This window comes from Corvus moneduloides, chromosome 1, assembly GCF_009650955.1.
Source record: "Corvus moneduloides isolate bCorMon1 chromosome 1, bCorMon1.pri, whole genome shotgun sequence".
NCBI lineage: Eukaryota > Metazoa > Chordata > Aves > Passeriformes > Corvidae > Corvus > Corvus moneduloides.
The window spans coordinates 101,297,588-101,319,201 of NC_045476.1; the positions used below are offsets into that span (position 1 = coordinate 101,297,588).

At 41.6% G+C, this 21,614-nt stretch overlaps 1 protein-coding gene and 1 long non-coding RNA gene across 2 annotated transcripts in view; one reads left to right on the plus strand and one right to left on the minus strand.

Moving 5' to 3' along the window:
- LOC116449167 lies at positions 1 to 8,300 on the plus strand. The gene is made up of 3 exons (XR_004242261.1): positions 1 to 1,269; positions 1,901 to 2,092; positions 5,655 to 8,300. It is a non-coding gene; the product is annotated as an uncharacterized LOC116449167 (long non-coding RNA).
- The window catches only part of GLIPR2 (GLI pathogenesis related 2), a 26,345-nt gene continuing 7,061 nt past the window's right edge, over positions 2,331 to 21,614 (minus strand). The window contains exons 2-5 of the mRNA XM_032120312.1: positions 15,398 to 15,506; positions 11,901 to 12,004; positions 4,868 to 4,945; positions 2,331 to 3,898 (exon numbers count right to left, since the gene is read on the minus strand). Of these exons, the coding sequence (XP_031976203.1) occupies positions 3,738 to 3,898; positions 4,868 to 4,945; positions 11,901 to 12,004; positions 15,398 to 15,506 (452 nt within the window). The 3' untranslated portion in view covers positions 2,331 to 3,737. The remainder of the gene's footprint in view (positions 3,899 to 4,867; positions 4,946 to 11,900; positions 12,005 to 15,397; positions 15,507 to 21,614) is intronic.

Sequence of the window (21,614 nt, forward strand, 5' to 3'; positions counted from 1 at the left end):
CGGGACACCGCCGGACACCGCCGGGACACCGCCGGACACCGCCGGACACCGCCGGAGCGGGCGGGGCGGGGCTGGTGTTCCGCGGGACCGGGGTGGCGGGAAAGGTCAGCGGTCAAAAAAGGCCAGCTACGTACTAGACTAAGGGGATGTTTGATCACAGAATCACGGGACCGTTTGGGCTGGGAGGGACCTTAAAGATCACCTAGCTACAATCCTCCTTGCCACCCCCATCCAGCCTGGCTTTGAACAACTTCCAGGGATGGGGTCCACAGTTTCTCTGGACAGCCTGTTCCAGTGCCTCAGCATCCCCACAGTGAAGAATCTCTTCCTACTATCTAATCTAAACCTACTCTCTGTCAGTTTTAAGCCGTTCCCCTACCACTACGTGCCGTTGTAGAAAGTCCCTGTGCAGCTCTCATGCAGATGCCCTTTTACACACTGGAAGAATGCTGCAAAGTCTCCCTTCAGGAATCTTCTCTTCTCCAGGCTGATCAGCCCCATCCCTCCCAGCCTGTCTTCATAGGATAGGTGCTCCAACCCCCTGATCATCCTCATGGCCTCCTCTGAACTTACTCCAACAGGTCCACATCCTTTTTGCACCAGGGCCCCCAGATGCTCCAGGGATGCAGTAGTCTGGAGCAGGGAGAGGGTCTCACCAGAGCAGAGTAGAGAGCCGAATCCCCTCCCTTGGCCTGCTGCCTACGCTGGTTTTGATGCGGCCCAGGACACCGCTGGCTTTCTGGATTGCAAGTGCACATTATCAGGTCATGCTGAACCTCTAGTCAAACAAAACCCTGAAGTCTCCTTGGGAAGAGGTTTTGTCCTTTTGGGAAGACAAAGGAGGGAAACTGGCAGTTGGCAATGCTTTATGCAGACTTCCTTTTTCAGCACCTTGTTAAGAACAATCCCAGTTCTTCCCCAAATGCTCTGTTATTATTGAACCCAGAAGACTAGAAATGAAGCCTCAGACTAGCAAGAATTCCTCCTCTTCCTCCTCCTCTTTCTCCTCCTTCTGCAAAAAGACCTTAAAGATTATCAGCAGGCCTCTAAAAAACAGTATGTTTCTCAGTTTAGTCTGTTCTTTGTTCCCAGGGCAAATGTTACTTCTACCTCTAAAACTCTGTCTGAGGAGGCTCTTAAACATCTTGTTTTGTTCTAACAAGACAGGAGATAACCTTTCTTTGCCACCTCCCAATCTCCACAACTCTCCAAGATGTGGTAGAGAGTGGGGCAATACACCAACACAGAGCCTTTTAATACTGATGGTTGGTAAGTCAAGTTTCAGTGTACAATTCCCCAAAATCATGTGGCTTTTGAGTGAGTCACATCAGCAATGTTACCCTTTCCTCTGCATTTGGACTCCTACATACACCATGGTTTGCTGCACCGCCAGAGTTCATTTGCAGAAGGTATCAGCAGCATAATCTTGGGTCATGAAGAATTAAATTAACAGTTTGGCATTTTTTAATTGTTAATTGTCTTTTTGGAGTGCATGAAGCAAGCATTGAGGCCAATTGAATGGCTTTGTGCTTCTTTCATGTTCAGCTACCTCTGATGCCCCCTGAAAATGCTCTGTCTAAAAACCTCCAGAAGTTCACTTGGCATTATCATTTTAAATAAAGATAACTGCAAGCTTTGTTTTGTTTTGTCCTCTCTTTACCTACCTTCCCAGTTCTCTCCGAACTTAAAATATAAATCCTAGGTGGCAGCAGAGAAAGATTCTGACTTGACTCACTCAACTAAAATATGTACAGTTTTGCATCAACCATTCAAGGAATTATAGGGCCAATAACATGAAAGTCATTAGGAAAAAACCAGAGTATTTTAATACTGCCAGTTTATTTAACATCAGCTTTTAACTTTTTCTCAGTTGCAGCAAGCCTGTTATTTTTTTTTTTAGAAAGTCCTGCTTTCATTCCCATCTCACTTGTCAGCTGAGGATTGAGGGGAGGAAGGCCCTGAGGCTGCAGTTCCTGAAACACACACACCTGAGTGGGAGTCGAGTGGGTTTCCTCTACCGACAACACATCAGCCGAGAGAGGGAGCAGCAGAATGAAATGAGATACAAAGCAGGAGCTCGAGAGAGAAAGAGGTATGCCTCTTCAGCTTCAACTCTTAGCTCAGCCTTTAAATAAATAAATAAATAAGTGAGGATTTATGATCTGCTGTATGATTTAGCCTCTCTTGGAAGGTCTCTTCTTTCTTTCCTGGACTAGAATACTTGCTGCTTTTATTTCCCCCTGAGTTACAAAAGTAATAATGTCATATGTTAATGTCCTGGAAATAAAATTTGAGGATTATTCAACAAAGAATCAGGTAACAGCAAAGGCTTGAGTTCATATTCAAAAATATTTATTTTTCAGTTGTTCATGGTACGTGTCAAATTCTTGGTTACAGCAAAAAATTGTAACAAACAGCATCACAGTGACATATAATCAAACCATAAGAGTGCAGTTTATTACAACTGTGTAAACAAAAAGAAGTTTTTCTGTAATGGCACTGTTCATAAACCAAATTATGGCATACAGAATCTCAGCAAAAGTCAAAAGACACGTTTACAAAGAAAACAAAACCCCAAATTGAAGCACAGTATATGAACCTGTACAAAATGGCCCAATCCACGTTTCAGAGAAAAGAGTGCCCTCAAAATTTTTCTTGGCTTGTTCTTAAGGAATTTAAATCTTCATTGTTTTCAAGACATCAATCCAGCATGTGAAATATTACTATTATTGAATAATATGAATAAAGAGCAAACATCTCTTAATTATGACAATGTGAATATCCCTACCGTTACATTATTAAAGGAGATGAGATGATTTGGGAATGTTATTGTCTGTATAGCACACCACCTTTAAAAGGTATTCCTTAGAAAAAAAAATAAGTTACTGAGAAATAAAATCCAAAGTGCACCACCGAAGAAACATTTTTGTGCATAAATATCAAAAAGTAGAATCTTATTTTTCTGTAACAGAAGTAAATAATTTGATTATAATACAAGGTACATACTGTAAACTGTAGGATGCACTTTGAACTTGAAATACATTCATCTCAAACATATTTTATATATTAGCACCTAAAATAGGATTTAAACAATTTTAGGTGTTTTTTTCAGATCATGCATTAGTTATGGCTTGCTTGATGGACACAGTTTTGCCAGCAGCCTTTTAGTGTTCCGTGAGATCCTCTTAATAAAAACACACAGGTCTGAATGCCACTACATTTTACACATGTACCTTTCATACAGGAAGTTTTGCATATGTTCCATTTGCAGCGAGGAGGTCCCACAACAGCAGGAGGTAGCGACAGAGCAACAAAGGTACAGTTATTAAAAAGTACTGGACAACTGGGAGTACATAATATAATTACAAGCTGGTATCTTCAGTTTACAGAAAGCTATAAAGTTTTGTGCTTTAAAAAAAAAAAAGACATTCAACATGTGCTTACTCACATGCTGACACAGAGCTCATGCAAACGATTAAAATAAATCTTACCCATTTTACCCTTCAGAAATGCTGCATATAGTTCATCCTCAAATAAACTGAGGACCCCTCAGAAGCAACAGGGGCCTAATGTGCAGATTGACTTCAGCAAGATGTAATTGCTTCCTCCACAATAAGAAGTGAACAGCAGTATCAAACAGGAAATTTCATTGAATCGTGCTTCGTTTCAAACACTGTTAGGTCCAAATCCAGGTTCATTTGTCATTAAGCATTAAGACTACCTTAAGAAAAAAAAAGTTATTTTCTTGGAGGAAGAACATTTTCTTCATAATAGCCTGGGTTTACTACATTTCCCGCTGGATCATATCTAGCCACCACAAACGTTGAGCCATCACTAGCAGATGCTTTTCCAACTCCCATCTTTTTTGTGTTCTTCCAAACCATGGCTGTGAAGTGACCTAAAGAAAGAGAGAGAAACATACAAAAGCACTTTAGATACTAAATCTGTAACATTCCCTTTAACACGTGAGGTGCTGGGGAAAGAAAGAACAATAGGAAGCTGCTTCTTTGTCTAACATGAGAACAAACTAAGGACATGAAAAAGAACCCTATGTCCAGCATTTTGCTTGAAAAACCATAATCTGATCTGTTTTCATACTACTATTCCCATTTCCATGTCCTATATCCAAATAAGAATACGTAGCAGGAGAGTCATGAAAGAAGTAGTTTGATAAGTATCTGACGTAAAATTTGACAAAGACATCACAGCTTTTACTCCCTGCAGTGAGAACAGCAGTTCTGAGAGTGACTATTATTCATTTGCTTTAACCATTTCATACTCCCCCATGTGTTTGCATGTGCCACTGTTCAAAAAAACCACTGTTTTTGTGGCTTCTTCTGCCTAGTTTAATAGCCACCCCTGCATTGTGCTGCTCCATCAGTTGTTCCCTCTGTGCATAGACAAATCCCCAAATCAGGGAGAAAAGCGTGATTTTCTTGATCTCAAACAAGGTCAGGTACCTCTCTTGCTGAGCATTATTTGAGGAACAATGTTCTTAAGTTCATTCTGCACTAGCTTGTCAATATGCAGCCAATGACCTGTTCCCAATCTCCAAATTTTAGCTGAAGTGATCTCTGTGAGTGGAGTGATACAATTCAGCAGAAGTCACATCTCAACGTAAAAAACAACAGAGTAATTTAGTAAGACTTCTATATGATTCCAATTTAGTATTTCTTACAAATTAATTTGCCTTAAATAAAAAGTTGCCTGTTCAAAATTTTGGAGTTGGAGGGAAAATGCAGTACTAAAAAACCCCTACAGATTTTGCTTAGTTTCTCATTTCTGAGGTTGTTTTACACTGTTGTCAGTTTTTAGCATAATAATAGAAGATGTGTTTTTGAAGAGACAGTTCCCAGTCTGAACTTACCTGTCCCAGAAGAAAACCCTGGGTTTTGAAAGCTGTAATTTTTTATTTCACTGTACCATCTGTCAGCCACATCTTTTCCTGGAAGACAAAAGAAATGTGCTGCAAAATTGTGACATAAACACAAAAGTGTAGCTCACAGCCTGCCCAGCAAGATCTTCTGTAACTTTCAGCTTGGAAGATAACGAAGACACATCTCCCTCGTCTTGGATAAGTGCTCCTGTCATCAGGCTCATACACACAGCTTTCACCAGCTCCTTCCTCTTGGAATGTGTTTGGAAATGCCTAACTGTGCCAGGTTTTCTAGGCAAAAAGCCACACCTTCCAGCTCCAGCTAAACCAAAGAAAAATTACATTTCTGACGTCTTTTAGTTTCCCATGTTCTCATCAGCATTCAATATTTCAGATTTCTCAGTGCATTTATTTTTAATGGTTTCTACCTACCACTAAAGCCATTGTGAAGGTCCATTTTGAGGCACTCTAATCCAGGGTACTACAGAAACCTCAAATACTCATACTTAGGAGCTGCTTCCATGTGGAAGTCTGCATGTCTAGCACTGTTTCATCCCATCCAAGGCCTTCACTGACAACAGCTGTATAAGGACTATGACTACAGCCAGGGATGTAGCACAGACCAGAATCTGCAGATGCTATGCAGAAAAATGCCAAATGTTACTTGTTTTCCATTACTGGTTGTTAGGAAAATCTTGTGTCAAACACCAGGGGGATGAGAGGGGTCAGGTTTTTCCCTGAGCAACATCGATAATGAAATTTCTGCTTCGCATTCCAGGATGTATCATCGACGCAAGGCCAGGAGATTTCAAAGCAAGTTGCCAAAGCTGTTAAGCCTGCCACCATGAAGAATGCAGGTCCCTGGTGGACTGTTGGCTGCAGAAGAGCAATGACTCATGCTTTGCTATTTTGCAGCAAAAAGTCTTAAACTTGCACACTTCTAGAAGTCAGACACTGCATTCGCTGCTTTAAACTTAACTTAAACTTCAGTTTATTATGACTGAAGTTGGCTAAAAGGATGATGCTGTTAGCCTGGCAAGCTGGTTATCAGAGCCATAATTGATAAGCAAATATTCAATGAAATGCCATCTCCAGAGAGGTTTGTGAACTGAAAGTACTATGAACTTTTATGCCACACTGCTTGTTGGGAAGAGTGCTTAGTAGAGTCAAATAATTTTTTTCTACATAAAAAGGTAGCAAAACCTCTCTTGTCTCCCAAAGTAAAAGTTTCAGGAATAACTATTGGTTTCTTCTTTTCCTGCTCTCCTTGCACCAAAAAAACAAATGCAGTAGACCTGTAGCATGGTTGAAGTATGTAACACATATTTATTTGTTCATTTCTTACTAAAGTGGAAATGAAAACTGAAAAAAGGTGCAAATAGTGACCTTTATGCAATACAAGGGGAAAAAAAAAAGCACATAGTAAAAAACCACACAACAAACCAATCAGATCATCCTGTCCCACTCACTTTCATATCGATGAAGGATTTAGATGTGTTTGTGGTAAGCTGGGTGTAACAGAAGTACAGAATATGACTGCTGACGTATCAGGCCTTATGAAGCCCACGTATTTGATGTGTACAAGTGCTGAAGTGACTATAGTACATAAGTTGGATTTTAGCAGATGTAGGACTGCATTCTCACTGCTGCCAGCATTTTATTCCTTCTGTTAATGTATTGGTATGAAACAGTATAAAGAGTATTTGAAGAGAAAGTCACCTCCACTCTGCTTACTGGAGCTCTAAGAAGTGTGCCTAGGCTGCATGTGACAGAACTTAAAATCTCCATAATGGCAGTATTGCAGGGCACATGGAAGCTTTGACAAACACAACATCTCTTCATAATTAATTTGCTTTTAATTTAAAGAATACTATAATGCGAAAAAATGTTTACTTTTTAATTCAAGGGAGATAGCAATGGCATCAGGTAAAACTCCCTCAATCCTGTACCTGAAAGACAATGAGCATAGTTGGGCAGCACAGTCTATCATGTATTAATTCCCAGATTTCAAGGATGAAAGCTTTCAACAGACTGAGGCCAGGAAGTTAAAGCTTAGAAGCTGATCACTGTTCTCCATTTTTCACATGCAGGATCAAGTTTTCCTTATATGGCATTGCTGTCATCATCCTTGAATTAAAAGAGTCATGGCCTCATAAGCTGTGGGAAAATAAAGACTGACTTTTTTCCAGCAAAAGAGAAGTTGACCAAAGGACTAGGCAACTTTTGACAAACTCCATCTTGAAATCATGTTAAAGCAGTGTCCTGTAAATGAAGGGAATGGATTGTATCTGTCACATGGCACAGGAAATGAGGGGGGACTCCAATGTGGAAGTTATTGCCATGTAAGAAGACAGGTACGTAGGTACCTAGTGATTAAACAGTCTCTCTTTCTTCTGAAATACTTTTCTTCTAATTCTTTGCCCTTTGTGGAGCAGTAAACAATGCCCTGGTGGGACACAAGCCAAACCAGTGTTGAAAGTGACAGCTGGCACACAGGGGACTAAGGAAAACCCCTGTTTTGAGCCCAGTGACCCCCAGACTTCCAGAGAGAAAACAGCACAAGAATCAGGAGTGCACTGAGCCTACCTGCTTTAGCAGCAGCTTGTATCCTCAGAGTTACTGGTTCAGAAAACTGACCACAATATTTCCATTTAAATTTATTATGGAATAAATTATGCAGTCATATTTAGGGTCTGTTTTGATTGCTTTTCAATGTTTCATGGGAAACAGCTCCCCCTGCTCCCAAAGTTCCCACAAAACAGGGGAAGTTGGTTGATGTTCAAAATGCTTTTCGGTCAGAAGGAAAAAAACACAGAAAAGAAATTGCTCACATCCCTCATTCCTGATCAGAGCAGAAATGATAAAGTTTACTCCTCTCAAAAAGCACGTGGATCTGCCCTGCAGTCAGAGCTGCAGCTTCTCTTCCATTGCTCTGCTTGCAGAACTGATTAATAAATATTCTGCTGGGCGTTTTTAACACCCTTTCTGTTTGCACTGCTGTAAACCATACTCAGAGTTTCAACAAACACTTTCACTATAGAAACACAGTTTGACTCCACCCTTCTCCCAGTGAGAGTTCACTGATGACCTGCTCAGCTAGGCTTACTAGATGTTCATTGCAGATCAGGCTGAATCTCACTCTAATGAGTTGCAGTTATGATGGACAATCTTCCTCACATGAAAACTTAGTGCAACAATCCTTGAACTAGCATCCAATTATAGTTTTGCCCAAGACTAGGACCAGAACCAGCACAGTAATTTGATTTCATTTACATGAGATACAAGCCTGCAATGTGGCCACACTGACTGTGCCTCAAGCTTCCTCACAGGGTCAGAGGTGTGACCATGTGGGGTCCGTCCATATGTAGGACTAACAGTGTAAATTATGTCCCCCTTACTATCAAGGGGCCACGGCATGTAAACAGGTGCCATCACTCCTGCCTGGCTGTGCTCTGCACCTCATCAGTTGTGCAGTTGTCTCATTAAATGTCATTTCTAGTTATTCTCCTGGGTGAGGAGCTCTGTTCTGTGGATGTGGGGGAGGAGAGTGCCAACAGCTGGTACCAGACCAAGGGTTGCAGGGACCTCTGTGTCTGCAGTGCCAGCAACCGGAGCACCAGCAAAGCACAAGGGGGACATGGTGGTGAGCAGCTGAAGTGCTCTGGCAGGAGTTGCTACACAACAGTATGACCATTGCAGGGTGAGTTCTGGTCAGCAGCCAGGGACCCATGTGTGTGAGATGCACTGTACTGGCAACTGGAGTGGAACTGCAGCCTCAGGAACTGGTATGTCCAGGTGCAAGCTACTGGTGAGATTGGGATCCAGGGACAGCTACTGGGCAGACTGCGTGTCTGAGCTTAGTTACTGCTGGGATTCACTCTGGAATTCTATTTCTATTCTATTATTTTCATACATATATATAATTCTATATATTTTAACAATATAAAATATACATTATCTCTACTTCTAAATCATTTACTGAGAAGTAGGTTTGTATTTTTATATACTATATTAATTTACTATATATACTATTTATATACTATATTAATTTATATACTCCAGTAACATATATCATTGGAATCAGCTGAAAAAGGAAAGAGGAAGAGCCACTGGTGCTCTTCATTTTAATGCTGACTGCACCTGTTTGTGCTGCTCTGCACATGTACATGTGTCCACACTGTATATGTGTGCTTATGTGTGTAAGATTGGAAACACATTTCCAGCCTGTGCAAGACTGGACACGCATTCCCAGCCTCACCATTGGCAACACAATGCTGTGGCAGCCCTATTCCTCTATTCAGCTCGCCTCAACATTTAATTTCTCTGGGCGCAGCCTTACAGTTTCTCCTCAAAACAAAGAGTGCTTAAATCTTCAAGTAATCCCACTAAGTTGCTAAAAACATTCTAATAGACTCACACAGAGTATATTCCTCTGCAAATGGGCAGCACCTTGGTGATCTACTTAAAAACTACGTTTTCACAACATTCCTCCCACCAGTCTGAGGGGAAAGGGGGTAGATTTAACATTGCCGCCAAAATAAAATATCTACCTGGACTAAAGTCATACCAATGGCTTTTGGAAGTAATTCTCTACTTTCAACATCCCTCATGCAGGTCCTTATTTTATTTGACTTTAATTTACAGTACTGTATGAGCCTGGTTTTAGACAGCAAGAGATACATCAAGGCAGGCCCTCAGTCAGAGCACACCCCTCCAGGGCTTGGGCAGACAATGCTTGTGCTGTTCTGCCCACTAGCCCCAACCTTAGGAGACCCAGATTTCTCCCATAACAGATGTGGGTGATATGGACTTCTCTTACAGACTCTCTAGAGAGTTCATAAGCTGCAGTGTTTCCACCAGCAACACAGCATGTTCTTCACAGGCACACTGGCCATCCCAAACAGAATTCAGACATCCAGTGTTTGGATGGCCAGTGTGCCTTCAGCCTCCCGACACATGAGAAGTGAGACGAGGCATCCTGAGAAGCCTGACACAGCACAGCTGCCAAGGCAGGCTGCAGTCTCTTGCATCAGTGGCAGATGACAGCTCACTTATTTGAACACAGACAAAGAAAAGTCTGCCACGGAGCAGTTCCTGCAGGACTAGAGGGAGGAAACAGCTGTCAACTATTTCTTGGATTACAGGGATAAACATATTTCTAGCAACAGCTTTAGGCTATGTAACTCTGAAATCCTGAATAGAATTCAAGGTATTCTTTACCAGGAGATGAGTAATATTAGAAGGCTTTACAGTTGAAAGCTTAAATCTTCTCTGAAACAAGAAATGCATCTTCTGGCATCATTACAGAACTCAGTAAGAGCCAAAATAAACAACAGCATCACTTTTTGAGAGAGAATACAGAGTATTTTAGAGGTTTATTGTGTCTTGCTTTATCTGGGAAAGAAACCAGAAGACACTGCCTGCCTTTGTTAAGCCCCTGAATGGATGTCTTAATCCAAATTGCAGCCTCATTGAGCAGGGTACAAATTAACCATCCAGAGGGAACTATATGAGAAAAAGAGAAAGAATGAACCAACTCCACGGAGATGAAGACTAAGCCTAGATGAGAAAATAAGTTCCTTTGAAGAACTAGCTTTCTCATTCTGGTACTTCGAGTAATTCTGCTGCATTGGAAATATAGAAATGTTTCACAGAACAAAAGAAGATGTAGCTTAATTTTCTCAACATGGCATTTAATCATGGGGATAAAAACCAGCAAAACTTCTCAAAACTGGAAAGTTATGTATGGAAACAGTTCACTGAAGAAAACAGACTGGATCCAGAAAAAAGGCAGACATTATGTAGAAGGATTTGTGTGTTATGTTTCCAGCTCTCTAAATGGGAATTCTGTGGCTTTAACCTCGGGGGAAGGAGCACAGGCCATTAACACAAAGAAGAACTAAGCTCAGTCAGTGAGTCATAGCAACTATGCAAACTCTGCTGTACATCTGTGTTTTCCCATACTGCTCCAAATCCCTTCCTCACACCCTTGCAAAGGACAGAATGCCAAATATGAGCAAATCAAATTGTGTTTTTCCACCATAGGTTTCTTTTTCAACATGAAAATATACCCAACTTGGGACTAGAGCTGGCACTTGAATCAAACAGCGTCCCTGAGACTAAAACTCACTAAAATTTGCAGGTCCTTCAAATAGAGCCTCCAGCCTGTAGAAATGAGCTTCTGTTTCCTTGGGGCTGTGCTGCAAATTCCAGGGGTAGATTGGAATAAAGAAAGCAAGTGGCCGCTTTTAATACATCCCACCTGCTGTCCCAGCAGGCTGAGGCATGAGCCCTGCTCACTGGAGGAGGCAGGAGGGAAGAGCCTGCTGAATCTCTCTCCAGCTGAGGGCTCAGTACAGGCCATCAGCCTGACCAAAATGCAGTTCCTGGGGCACCCAAACCAGAGGCTTCCAGTTACATGTTACATTTACAGTCAGAAAATACACGGAGTAATTTGTCTTCAGAAATGAAAGCACAGAAAAGGGCTTAAAGCCTCTTTGCTGACAGAGTGGAAGATACTTGTGGAAGGACATCAGCCACTGCCACTTTGGTGTCCTGTCCTCCGCTTTAGCCCCCACAAACAGGAACTGCTGTGCAGTGTGCAAGACACATTTTTCCACTTCCCTCACCACAGCTGGGCTGTGGGCAGACCTCTCCTTGGCTGGGACAAACTAAGGATAAAGGTGAAGTACAGGGCATTGACAGCTTCCTTCTCTCCTGCCATGGACGCACGCTAAAGACAGCCCCACAGCAGGGACATATGGAGCAGCCTAGCTGCCAAGCCCTGCCTCCAAAGGGACAGAACACACCACCACAAACCCTACTCCCTCTGTACCTACATATGCTTCTTGCTCTCAGGACACACAGGTGACTGCAAACCATCATCCTGTCTCCACGGAGCGTGGGCTGGGCTATGGTGGATACATTTCTGAAGTAGAGGAAACTCCAGCACTCTTGCAACCAATGCTCTGAGCCCAAAGGCATTTATCAGGTGTCCGTGAGACAACAAGAGAAGAGAGCTCACCTGATTGGTCATAGGATGCCCATGCTAGGTTTTCTCCACATTTCCCATTAGCAGACTCGGAGCTGTGCTTGAGGACCCTCGTGGTAGCCAGTTCTTCTGCATACCTAGCAAAGGAATCCACACATTGGCTCAGGGACCACAGTTGCAATGAGCAGAGAGGAAGAGGAACAGGAGGAAGAGAAGGATATGCAAACAGGGAATTGTGCTGGAAGATGATGGGTTTAAGTCAAGTTGCAAAGCCCTGAAGCCAGAGATGCTTTAAGCTTACATAGATCTACAAGTTAGGCAAAGGGAAAATATATTTTCTCTGTCTTTCATGAGCATCTGTATCACTTCTGAGAAGAGCCTAGAAGAAATCAAAGGGTAGATCCCCTTCCACCACATTGTGACTAGCACCTGGAAATCCGCTGGCCATCCTTAGCCACAGCTGATGGTGGAAAGGGAAGCACCTACAGCAACTGTTACAGGTGTCACCTCCTGGCATTTCTAGGTCCCTCACAGGAGTAAATTAAATGTTCTCAGTGAGACTGGAAAAAAACCAGAAGTAGGGATTCAGTTAAAGCAAGCATAAACCCCCTACGTTTACAAATGAAAAAAAAAGTCAAATGCAAAAAAAGAGCAGTGTACCAGGCAACAGGATGGAAGAGAAGGGGACCACATGGACACTCTGAGGCAACAACTGTGTAAACCAACACAGGCATAAGCAGCACTGTTTCTATAGAAGTTGACGTGTGTGAGTGTGGGATGTATTTTATTTTCTTAGAACAATAGGGTTAAGAAGAACATAATGGGTAAAACAATTACTCTCTTTATTCAACACCGGAAAGGCTTCAGTGCAGAGACAGGGAAATTGGAAAGACCATTTGTTATTTCTTACAGTGACAACACAGAGAGTCATCAGGTTGTAGATTTAAAACTCAAGTGAGACAAAGCACTTATTCCACACTGTGCAGCAGAAGTCAGCGCCACAGGACAATGCGGACACCAAAGCACATGTTGGGTTGAAAAAGAGAGAGGCAAATTCACACTGCATGGATGTGGGGAGGAATCTTCACGGCATATTAAACAAGAGCAACAAATAAATGAGGATACAACTTACTTCTTAGGAAAACCATAATTTCCAGGATAAATCTGTAATTTCCAGGAGAAGATAAAGGGGGAAGGATCACATTTGTTTTGTTCTCTTACTCCTTCCCTAATCATGAGCTACTGGCATCTCCAGAGACACAAATTTTGTCCAGCTGAACATTTTGACCCAAGCTAGTACTTCAGTCATTAGGTTCTAATTTCCTTCTGCCCTAATCTTCCCACAAAACAAAAAAAGTATTTAGCTACATCCATTAATTTAGAAATAATGAAAACTTGTGTGTTGTCAGTTTGCTAGATCCTGGACTAGAGGATCTTTAGATGCTATCACTACAGTCCTGTAATTTTTCTCAGGATCCTCATATCCCAAGTTAGAGGCAAGACTGGGAGAAAGTACACATTGCAGATGGATGAAGCTGCCAGGGATTTCAGACAAAGGGTGATTTATCCACTCCAGCTCAGGAAGTTGAAAGCATGAGATTTGCATCTGAGATCATCACCCTATGCTTCATTACAGTCAGAGATAAACAGACACCTGCTGAGGCTGACTCATCTCATGTTAAAGCAGGGATCCAATAGTCAGTTCACCTGTCACAATAATTGGACCTGAAAATAGTAGGAAATATACCTTTTTCAACACAGATAGAAAAGCACAGAAAAGTACCCAGAGGTACACCAAATACATACCAACAAAGGTATGTATGTAGGATATACCCAAAGAAAAGGTGAAGTTCTTCTTTGAATTTAAGAATATACAGAACCTGTTGTGACAAATATGAGATTTCTTTAATTTCATATCTTTTATTCAGATCAGAACATTTCTGGTTCTTGCTATCAACCAGTTTTACCAGTCTCTGTACATGTGTCTCTTAATTCTTACAAGTTAAGTTACAGACCATAACCAAATAAAGGTTTCCTATTGTTATTCATCATAGCAGGGCGTCAGCTGAGTCCAGAGATGGCTGTGAGGAATTTCTGAAGGATCTAAAAATAGCCAGCAAGGGCAACAGCACACTTAGAGATAAATGTGGAGCAATGCATATTTGATAGAATAATCTAAACTATTCATAAAAGCCAACTTGTTCAAACCAAGTGTTGCACTTTGGAGACACAACAAGTGCTACTGACAAGTCAATGAAATCTCTTCCTCACTGTGAGCATGAAAAACAGAAACAAAAAATCCCCTTAGAAGAACTGAAGGAAAGCCCCAGCAGATTACAAAGGCTGGTGAATGAGTCACTGGCATTCCATCTCCTAGAGATACTGTGTCCAGTTACAGTGATGTCTCAAAAGAAAAATAAAAAAAGTGGCAACACCAAGTTTTTTTTTGCTGCCAGAGGTCATGTCCACATGCCATGTACATGGTGTGCTGTACAGCACAACAGCTGGGAGAGATCTAGGAGTCAGGAGCCAGCACATCTGTGTGACATCTGTGTCCCATTATGCTGGGACAGTAAATCACATTCTGGAAAGACTACAGCATTTCTGTCTCCCAGTCACCTGGTACAGAGAAATCTGCATGGTTATGGTAGAAAGCCTAATGGGAGGAGATCTTATGACTAGAGTAGGGATCAAACTGGCCACCATTTAGTATTATTTATCTTCTTAAGAGTTTAATCAGCATTTACTCCTTCAGTTATCTCTTTTGTACTGTGAGGATCAGCATAAAAAAAAGAGAAGAATTTTAAATCTACTTTTTGAAAAAGGTTGCTGTAAAGGGAAGGAAGTTAATCTGGTCATTGTAAGCACAGTAAAGAGGACAAGCAGTATTGGACTCAAATTTCTGTAAAGAAGACTCAAGTCAGAGAGCAGGAAGATAGATTCACTGTATGTTAGACTGAGAAGAAGTTGTGCAGTCTTCAACACTGGAGAAGAGACAAGATGTTTCCTTCCGGACAGAATAGAGAACATTTAATGCTTTTGCTTTTCGGGCCAGGAGATAGATAATTTGATCTGAAATTACTTCCTCCTGATTCCACTGATCTTAGACCAGTCACCACTTCTTACATGAAAAAGTTATTTTCTCACTATTTCAGCAGCACTGGCTATTCTGCAGATGACAATCCCTCATCTGACAGAAGTGCTGTTTTAGCACTTCATGGTGAAGCATGTTTTAGACAACTACCCTCTGCAGAGGACACCTACCAGTGCAGACAGATGTAGCCCACATGTGAAAAAGGCTCCAAGAAAGATTTATACTGTTGTGACCACAGAAGTGTCCATGTGACCAGCTAATGCTGTGTGATGGAGAAAGAGGGGACAAAAGAGTGGAGTCCCTCACTTTCTACTCAGTAAGTCTTCATTGGGTTAACAGCATGTCAAAAGGCAAACATTTTTACAGTAAACACAGTCAAACCTAACAGACGAAAGTGTCACAAATCTCATTAGAGAAAAGAAAGGACTGAACTCACAGTTGGGCTCCTCTGTTTAACTTCTTGCAGAGTTTTAAAGGAGGGACTCCATGTTTCTTCCTGTAGTCATTGTGTGCTTTCAAGACTTCTTCAGCAAATTGTTTGGAAGCTGAAATCACATTAAAAAAAATTGAAAGGTCTGTCAAATACAGACATTAGTGAAGAGAGAAAAAGCATTCCCTGTGCCTAAAGACACTGGTGCAGGCTGGGCAGAAGAACACAAGAGTACCACCCACATTACCTGGGAGCAGGATCAAATGAACCACTAATGACTTCCATCCAGAAAGAAAATCTAACAGACACTCCCATCGGGAAGCTACAGACTCACCAAAGGTTGAAGAAAACTGTGATCCTTTCTGAAGAAAACTGTGATTGCTTTCCTGAATAGCAAGGTGATTTAAGGTTAGTGAATCAGTTTGTCAGTTTAAAACAGAAGTCAGTTTGACTGACTTTCGTTTTAATCTATCACTGCACTGCATCACCATTCCAATCTCAGTGTAAGCAACAAGTAAGTCCTTCAAGGAGATGCATTAAAAATGCAAATGATTGTCCCTGTATGCAAGAATTATCTGTATTAGTCAGGGCACCACCTAAAGAGAATGAATATAATAAAATGTTTAGATCTCTGCAAGTACTTTGAAACATGCACCATTCTTCTTATTCATTTCATAGTACAAATTCATAGACATCTCAAAATGCACCTTTATTTGGCTCAAGACAAATACATGTTCACAAACAGCAAGCAGTAAGGAAAGAAATGACTACTGGGGATGACTTCTTCCCCTGTGCTAGAGTGTATTCAGTAAACATCTGAGTTGCAAAATTACTGCAAAGCTTTAAAAGAGTTCATGTTTGTACTCCGGTGAACTTGAGGCTTTAAGCACCACCAGACAGAGGACAAGCAATCAGTCACAGTGCAGTTCACTTTGACAGCAATTTCATGTTACCTCCTTTTATGACTTTGTTCATTTTCCCCAAGATTCACGGAGGGGAAAAAGTCTTTCCATTGGTCACCTTGTGGAATTTGCTGCTTAATGAGAAATTTGGAACCTGAAACGGGGTATTGGGACAGTTGGAGTGGTATAGATAGCATCTTCAAAACAGAAAGACAATTTTCACTTTATCTTCCTGAAGCATCTGAACAGGGCAAGAGAAATCTTTAAGAATTTAACTCACTTTACTGTGACACAGGTTTTTATATTTATTAATGATGCATCAGCTTCATTTCTGAATATCCCAACTAGCACGACTATCATCATTTTCCTTGTAAGACACTTTGGAAACCCAAACAGGCCTCATGACTAGAAAGTATTTCCTGTTATTAACCTTAGATTTCTCATCTTCCTCTCACTACTCAATCCTAACAACTAAAATCAATCATTCTCTGCTGTATTAGCATTATTCTCTTCTGCTGTTTGTAATGATGCACTTTCCCCTCAACAGAGCTGACAGTTTGCATGCGCTGCTCTCAGAAATTTTTCCTAAGGTCATTACCCAGCTCACTCCCATGCTTTAAGGTGTTCTTGGACTTCTCTCCAGTTTCCTCAACAGTGCTGGGATAATACAGCAGCCTAAAATAATCTCAGTATCCAATGCACATAAGAAAGCCCTTACAGTTTCATGCAGTACCTCAAACCTTTTGAGCACAGTTTGAAGTTGGGTTGACTCTTTCCTGACTACAGTGTCATTATGGACATATATCTAATATATTCTCCAAAACATGCTTTCAGGCTCTCTTTTTTGGTATCAATTTGCTGGCATAACACAGCAGCCCTGTTGAGCAAGGTGACATCTGCCCACCATCTTCCTCCTCTTCAGTTCACCCTCAATTTTGTGTATCACAAGTTGTACATCATCAAACAAAACAGGCACCTTCATTCTGGTATTCGAGCACACAAACACCTTTTTGCTAATGAACCTGTCCCCTCACTCTTGTTACCATTGCTCACAGCTCACTGATCCTGCCAGGCCAGAGTCCTAAACCTCTGACCTACTGTGTCATAGGGGTACCTGATTTCTACAGCATCTATCACAAGCCACTGAGGAAAGCAAGCCTGCAGCCAATTCACCCCCTTCCCTGATGCAGGGGTCCAAGCTTACAGCAAGGAAATGTTAAAACAACCTACAAATTAAAGACATTGAAAAACACGGTTTTGAAAGTTGCATCACATACTCCAGGCTACGGGTTTTTTGCTCGAGACCATGCTAAACTTGCGGCTGTTATCACCTGGACTTAATATCCCATCTGCTCAGCACTGAATAGGAGATAATCAGTCTGACCTGCAAGAATGGGAGTTTGTATTCAAATTATTTGCTCTCAATGACAACAGCAAATTGAAATTCTAATTGAAAAAAAAAAAAAAAGCCAACTGAAATACAGATTTTGTCAGTGCTCAGTCCATCCACTGACAGAAATACTGCATAATGCAGCTCTGTACCAACCTTCTGACTTACAAAGAGTAACAAGTCATGGACAAAACTGAACTGCTTCTAGCTACAGCAGGCACTGCTACGCCGTCTCTGGAGAAGCTCCATCCTCCCCTTCCCTCAAAGGTGGCTGCTATAGAAATGCTTATCTCCTGTGACTCAAGCTCATGTGCTAACCACCTCCCTCTGTACAGCTTCTCCCGTGCCTGATGATGTGTGGAGAGGGACGCCCAACTGCCAGATATATTTCGGATTTGTTTCAGAAGGCATGTTAAGTTTTTCCATTTTACCAGTGTTCCATACACCAAGAAGCCAGACATTAAAAGTGAGAGTTAATGGGAGTTTTCAGGCTCCCACCCAAATGGGAACAGCTTCCCAAACAGCTGTGGAGACGTACTTCTTTCCCTTCATGTAAGCTGCTTAAGCTGCTAGACAAAAAATTATTTTCTACTGCCAGGAAGTTAAGTTTGGTCATGAATCATTACACAGCTTAATAAGTAAAACAACTAAAGGTATTAGATACAGTTGCTTGCTCCTCATTATCAATTATTTACCTCTATTTTGTATTCTTCTGGAACATTGGCTAAGATAATGGCAGCATGTGACAATTAATTTCTAGGCTATGATGTGGTACAGAACACACCTTACAGCTGTTACGCTCTTGGACTTCCACTTTCATTGATCAACTTTGTGTGACTAGGGAAAAATAAGCAGAGGAATCTAGGTTGCCTTTTCCCATCACATTTGTTTTTCAGAGTGTTCTATTTCTCTACTTTTATTGTCTCTAAACAGTGCTGATCTACTCAGTCTTTCTTGAGTGAAGAGCTCTTCATGCCTGAATCCATACTGCCTCTTCTTATGATGCCTTTTCCTGGTCTTAAAATCAAGAGTCATACACGGTTAGAAGGGGAAAAGGGATTTTACCTCAGTATTTATTTTAAGGATCCTTAGGTGCACATGTCCAGGTCATATGCATCAAAATGCACCCTGCAAAAATGCCCCCCCAAAATATCGGGTATAACATTATAGGTTTTACTAATTAGCACATCTATCAAAGATTCCCCAATGAGAGGCTCGAGTGAGCCCCCCTCCACAAGGAACCTTCCCCTGGATGGTTCTATCTGAGTTTACAGAATGTGTTCTGGAGAGGACCTTGGGGTCTGGGGCACACTGATCCCTAGCTACGAAGCTTCTAAAATGTTTAGTCTCTCAGCTTGACAAACAAGTCCAAGAATGTAGGCAAAAGCACTAGGAATACAGAAATTGTAAAAAAGGTATAACAGGGGTATAAAAGAAAAGGCAAAAAATCTTCATGGCATCACTTAGAGCCCTGCCTACTCCTGCCACTTCTCCCTTAGTTTGGACATCAAAAGAGAGGTGAGTTACCCAAACACATGTTCCACAACATGAGCTGCCCTGCAGCACCTTTGCAGCTGTCAACTGCACCTACTCCACTGGTCGTGCAGAGCCACAAGACGAAGTGGCAACACAGCAACAGTGAATTGTTCCACAAAGCACCAAATCCCGACACAACAGAAATGCTGTGGGAAGCCTTCACCTCAGCACTCAGGACACACAACATTACACCAGGCACACATATGACTAGCAAAACAGGCATATCTTTCTATGGTTAACTATCCACGCCGGTGACTCAAGAAAGAGCCCTGTATCAATCTCTAGAGGTATCATTTCTTCTCAGTGCTTTTTGCCCTGTTGTTCATGGATTAATCTTCACCGGCAATGTTTTACTTTCCATAAAGTCTATGTTTTCCTATTTAGCCTTCAGATAATTAATATATAATGCAATCAACAAGAGAGAGTTGGGAGTGTTCAGTCTGGAGAAGACAAAGCTTTGGGGAGACTTTATTGTGACCTCTGCTTAAAGGGGGCTTATAAGAAAGACAGAGGCAGACAATTTATTAGGGGCTGTAGTGACAGGACAAGGGGTAACAGGTTTAAAATAAAAGAAAGCCAATTCAGGCTAGATGTAAGGAAGAATTTTTTTTATGATGAGGGCGGTGAAACTCTGGCACAGGCTGCCCAGAGAGGTGGTGAATAACCCATCCCCGGAAATATCCAAGGTCAGGTTGGATGGGCTCTGAGCAACCTGATGTAGTTGAAGATACACCTGCTCTGGAGGTTGTATCAGAGGACCTTCAACAGTCCCTTCCAACTCAAATTGCTCTATGTTTCTATGAACCAAACCTCATTCAGAATCCTACACAGAAGGGTACCATTATGTCTGTCTCAATCTCTCTTTGAACCATGACAGAGGCCTCGAGCTCTCTACCCAAGGTGTGCATTAGAGGTAAATTGAGATAATAACCCCACTTTTCAATCTTCCCCTAAAAATAAATCACTAGAAGTGTGGTCAAATAATAACAGGACACTGTACGTTACTTCCATGTTAGTCTTTTGGGCCCAGAACCCGGGCAGAAAGAAACTGTCCTCCTTTCAGCCAGGACAAGGTTAATTTTTGCAGTAGCCAGGAGGAAGCATGGCTAGGACCTGGAGATTATTCTGTACCACCTCACATCATTTTCCAGGAGTGGGAAAAGGGGTGTCTTCCACGTCAAGGTAGTGTGGCACCATCAGGTATCATAGGCTCCAAGTGGTGGTGAACATTTGCATATGAATCGCTCGCCTGTCTTGTACATTTTTCTATTAGTATTGTTGCTGTTACTCTTTGTTTTCCTCCTGTTTCCAGTAAATTGTTTCTCATCGCTGTTTCCAGTAAATTGTTCTTATCTCAACATATCTTTACTTTTTGTTTCTCCAATTCTCCACTCCAGCCACCCACAGGGAGGGAGAGAGGGGAGTCAGAGAGCAGTGCGTCATTTGGGGTGGTTTCAGTGGGAACACGAAATTGGAGAATACCATGGCTAAACCACAACAGAAGCCAAGTGCCAGAATACATGGAGAAGACACATGCAAAGTAGATAGAAAACACATAAAAGGTAATCAAGTAACTGTTTAAACACTGAGTTTAAAGCTTTGCTTTAAAACTGAAACAGCTTCAGTCTGCCTTGATTCTGCAGAATTGCTCTACTCTGAAAGCAGAAGTGGGTTGGGGAATAAGAATGCAGCAAATACAGCTTTTAGTATGCCCAACAGGTTTGTGGAAAAAAATTATTAGAAGCTTTAGGGAACTGTAAACTGTAATTACAACAAAAAGTCCTTTGTTACTGTCCCAGCTAACTGATATTTGTATTGTGACAAACTTCTCAAAGTATATTTACAGACTGGAAACAAACAAAATTCTTGAGTAAAAGACATCCCAGCTTCCAAAGACCACATCTGCACCTAGACTCTTCTAAGAGAACTGATATTTCTTATTAATCTTTTTCCTCACTTGAAATGTAACTCTCTGGAAACCAGCCCTAGCTGAGCCTTTCACACTGTGAGACTAGCATTCCTTCTATTGAGAAATGATGAAGGTCTAATTGATATGAGACATTTTAAGAAGACATTTATGTTCTACTGCACTTTGACTCAGCACTTTGGTTTGAAGTCATAAATGCTTCAGGGTGGTCTCATGCTGGCTGGGGTCTGCAGCAACACAGGGAGTGAATGTTCCATGTTTCTTTCTCCGTGCATTTAACTGCATGGAGAAATTCTTGCCCCCCATTTAGGACTGTAACATCTTCCAAGACTGGCCCTTAATGCTATTCCTAAATACGTCATTTGGGAGCATGGATCTGATACTCCAATTCATTAATCACTTCCAGCTGTAAAAGCTGGTCTCCCTCAGTATTAAACTTCCCTTTTCTGTAACAAAACTGGCTGATTG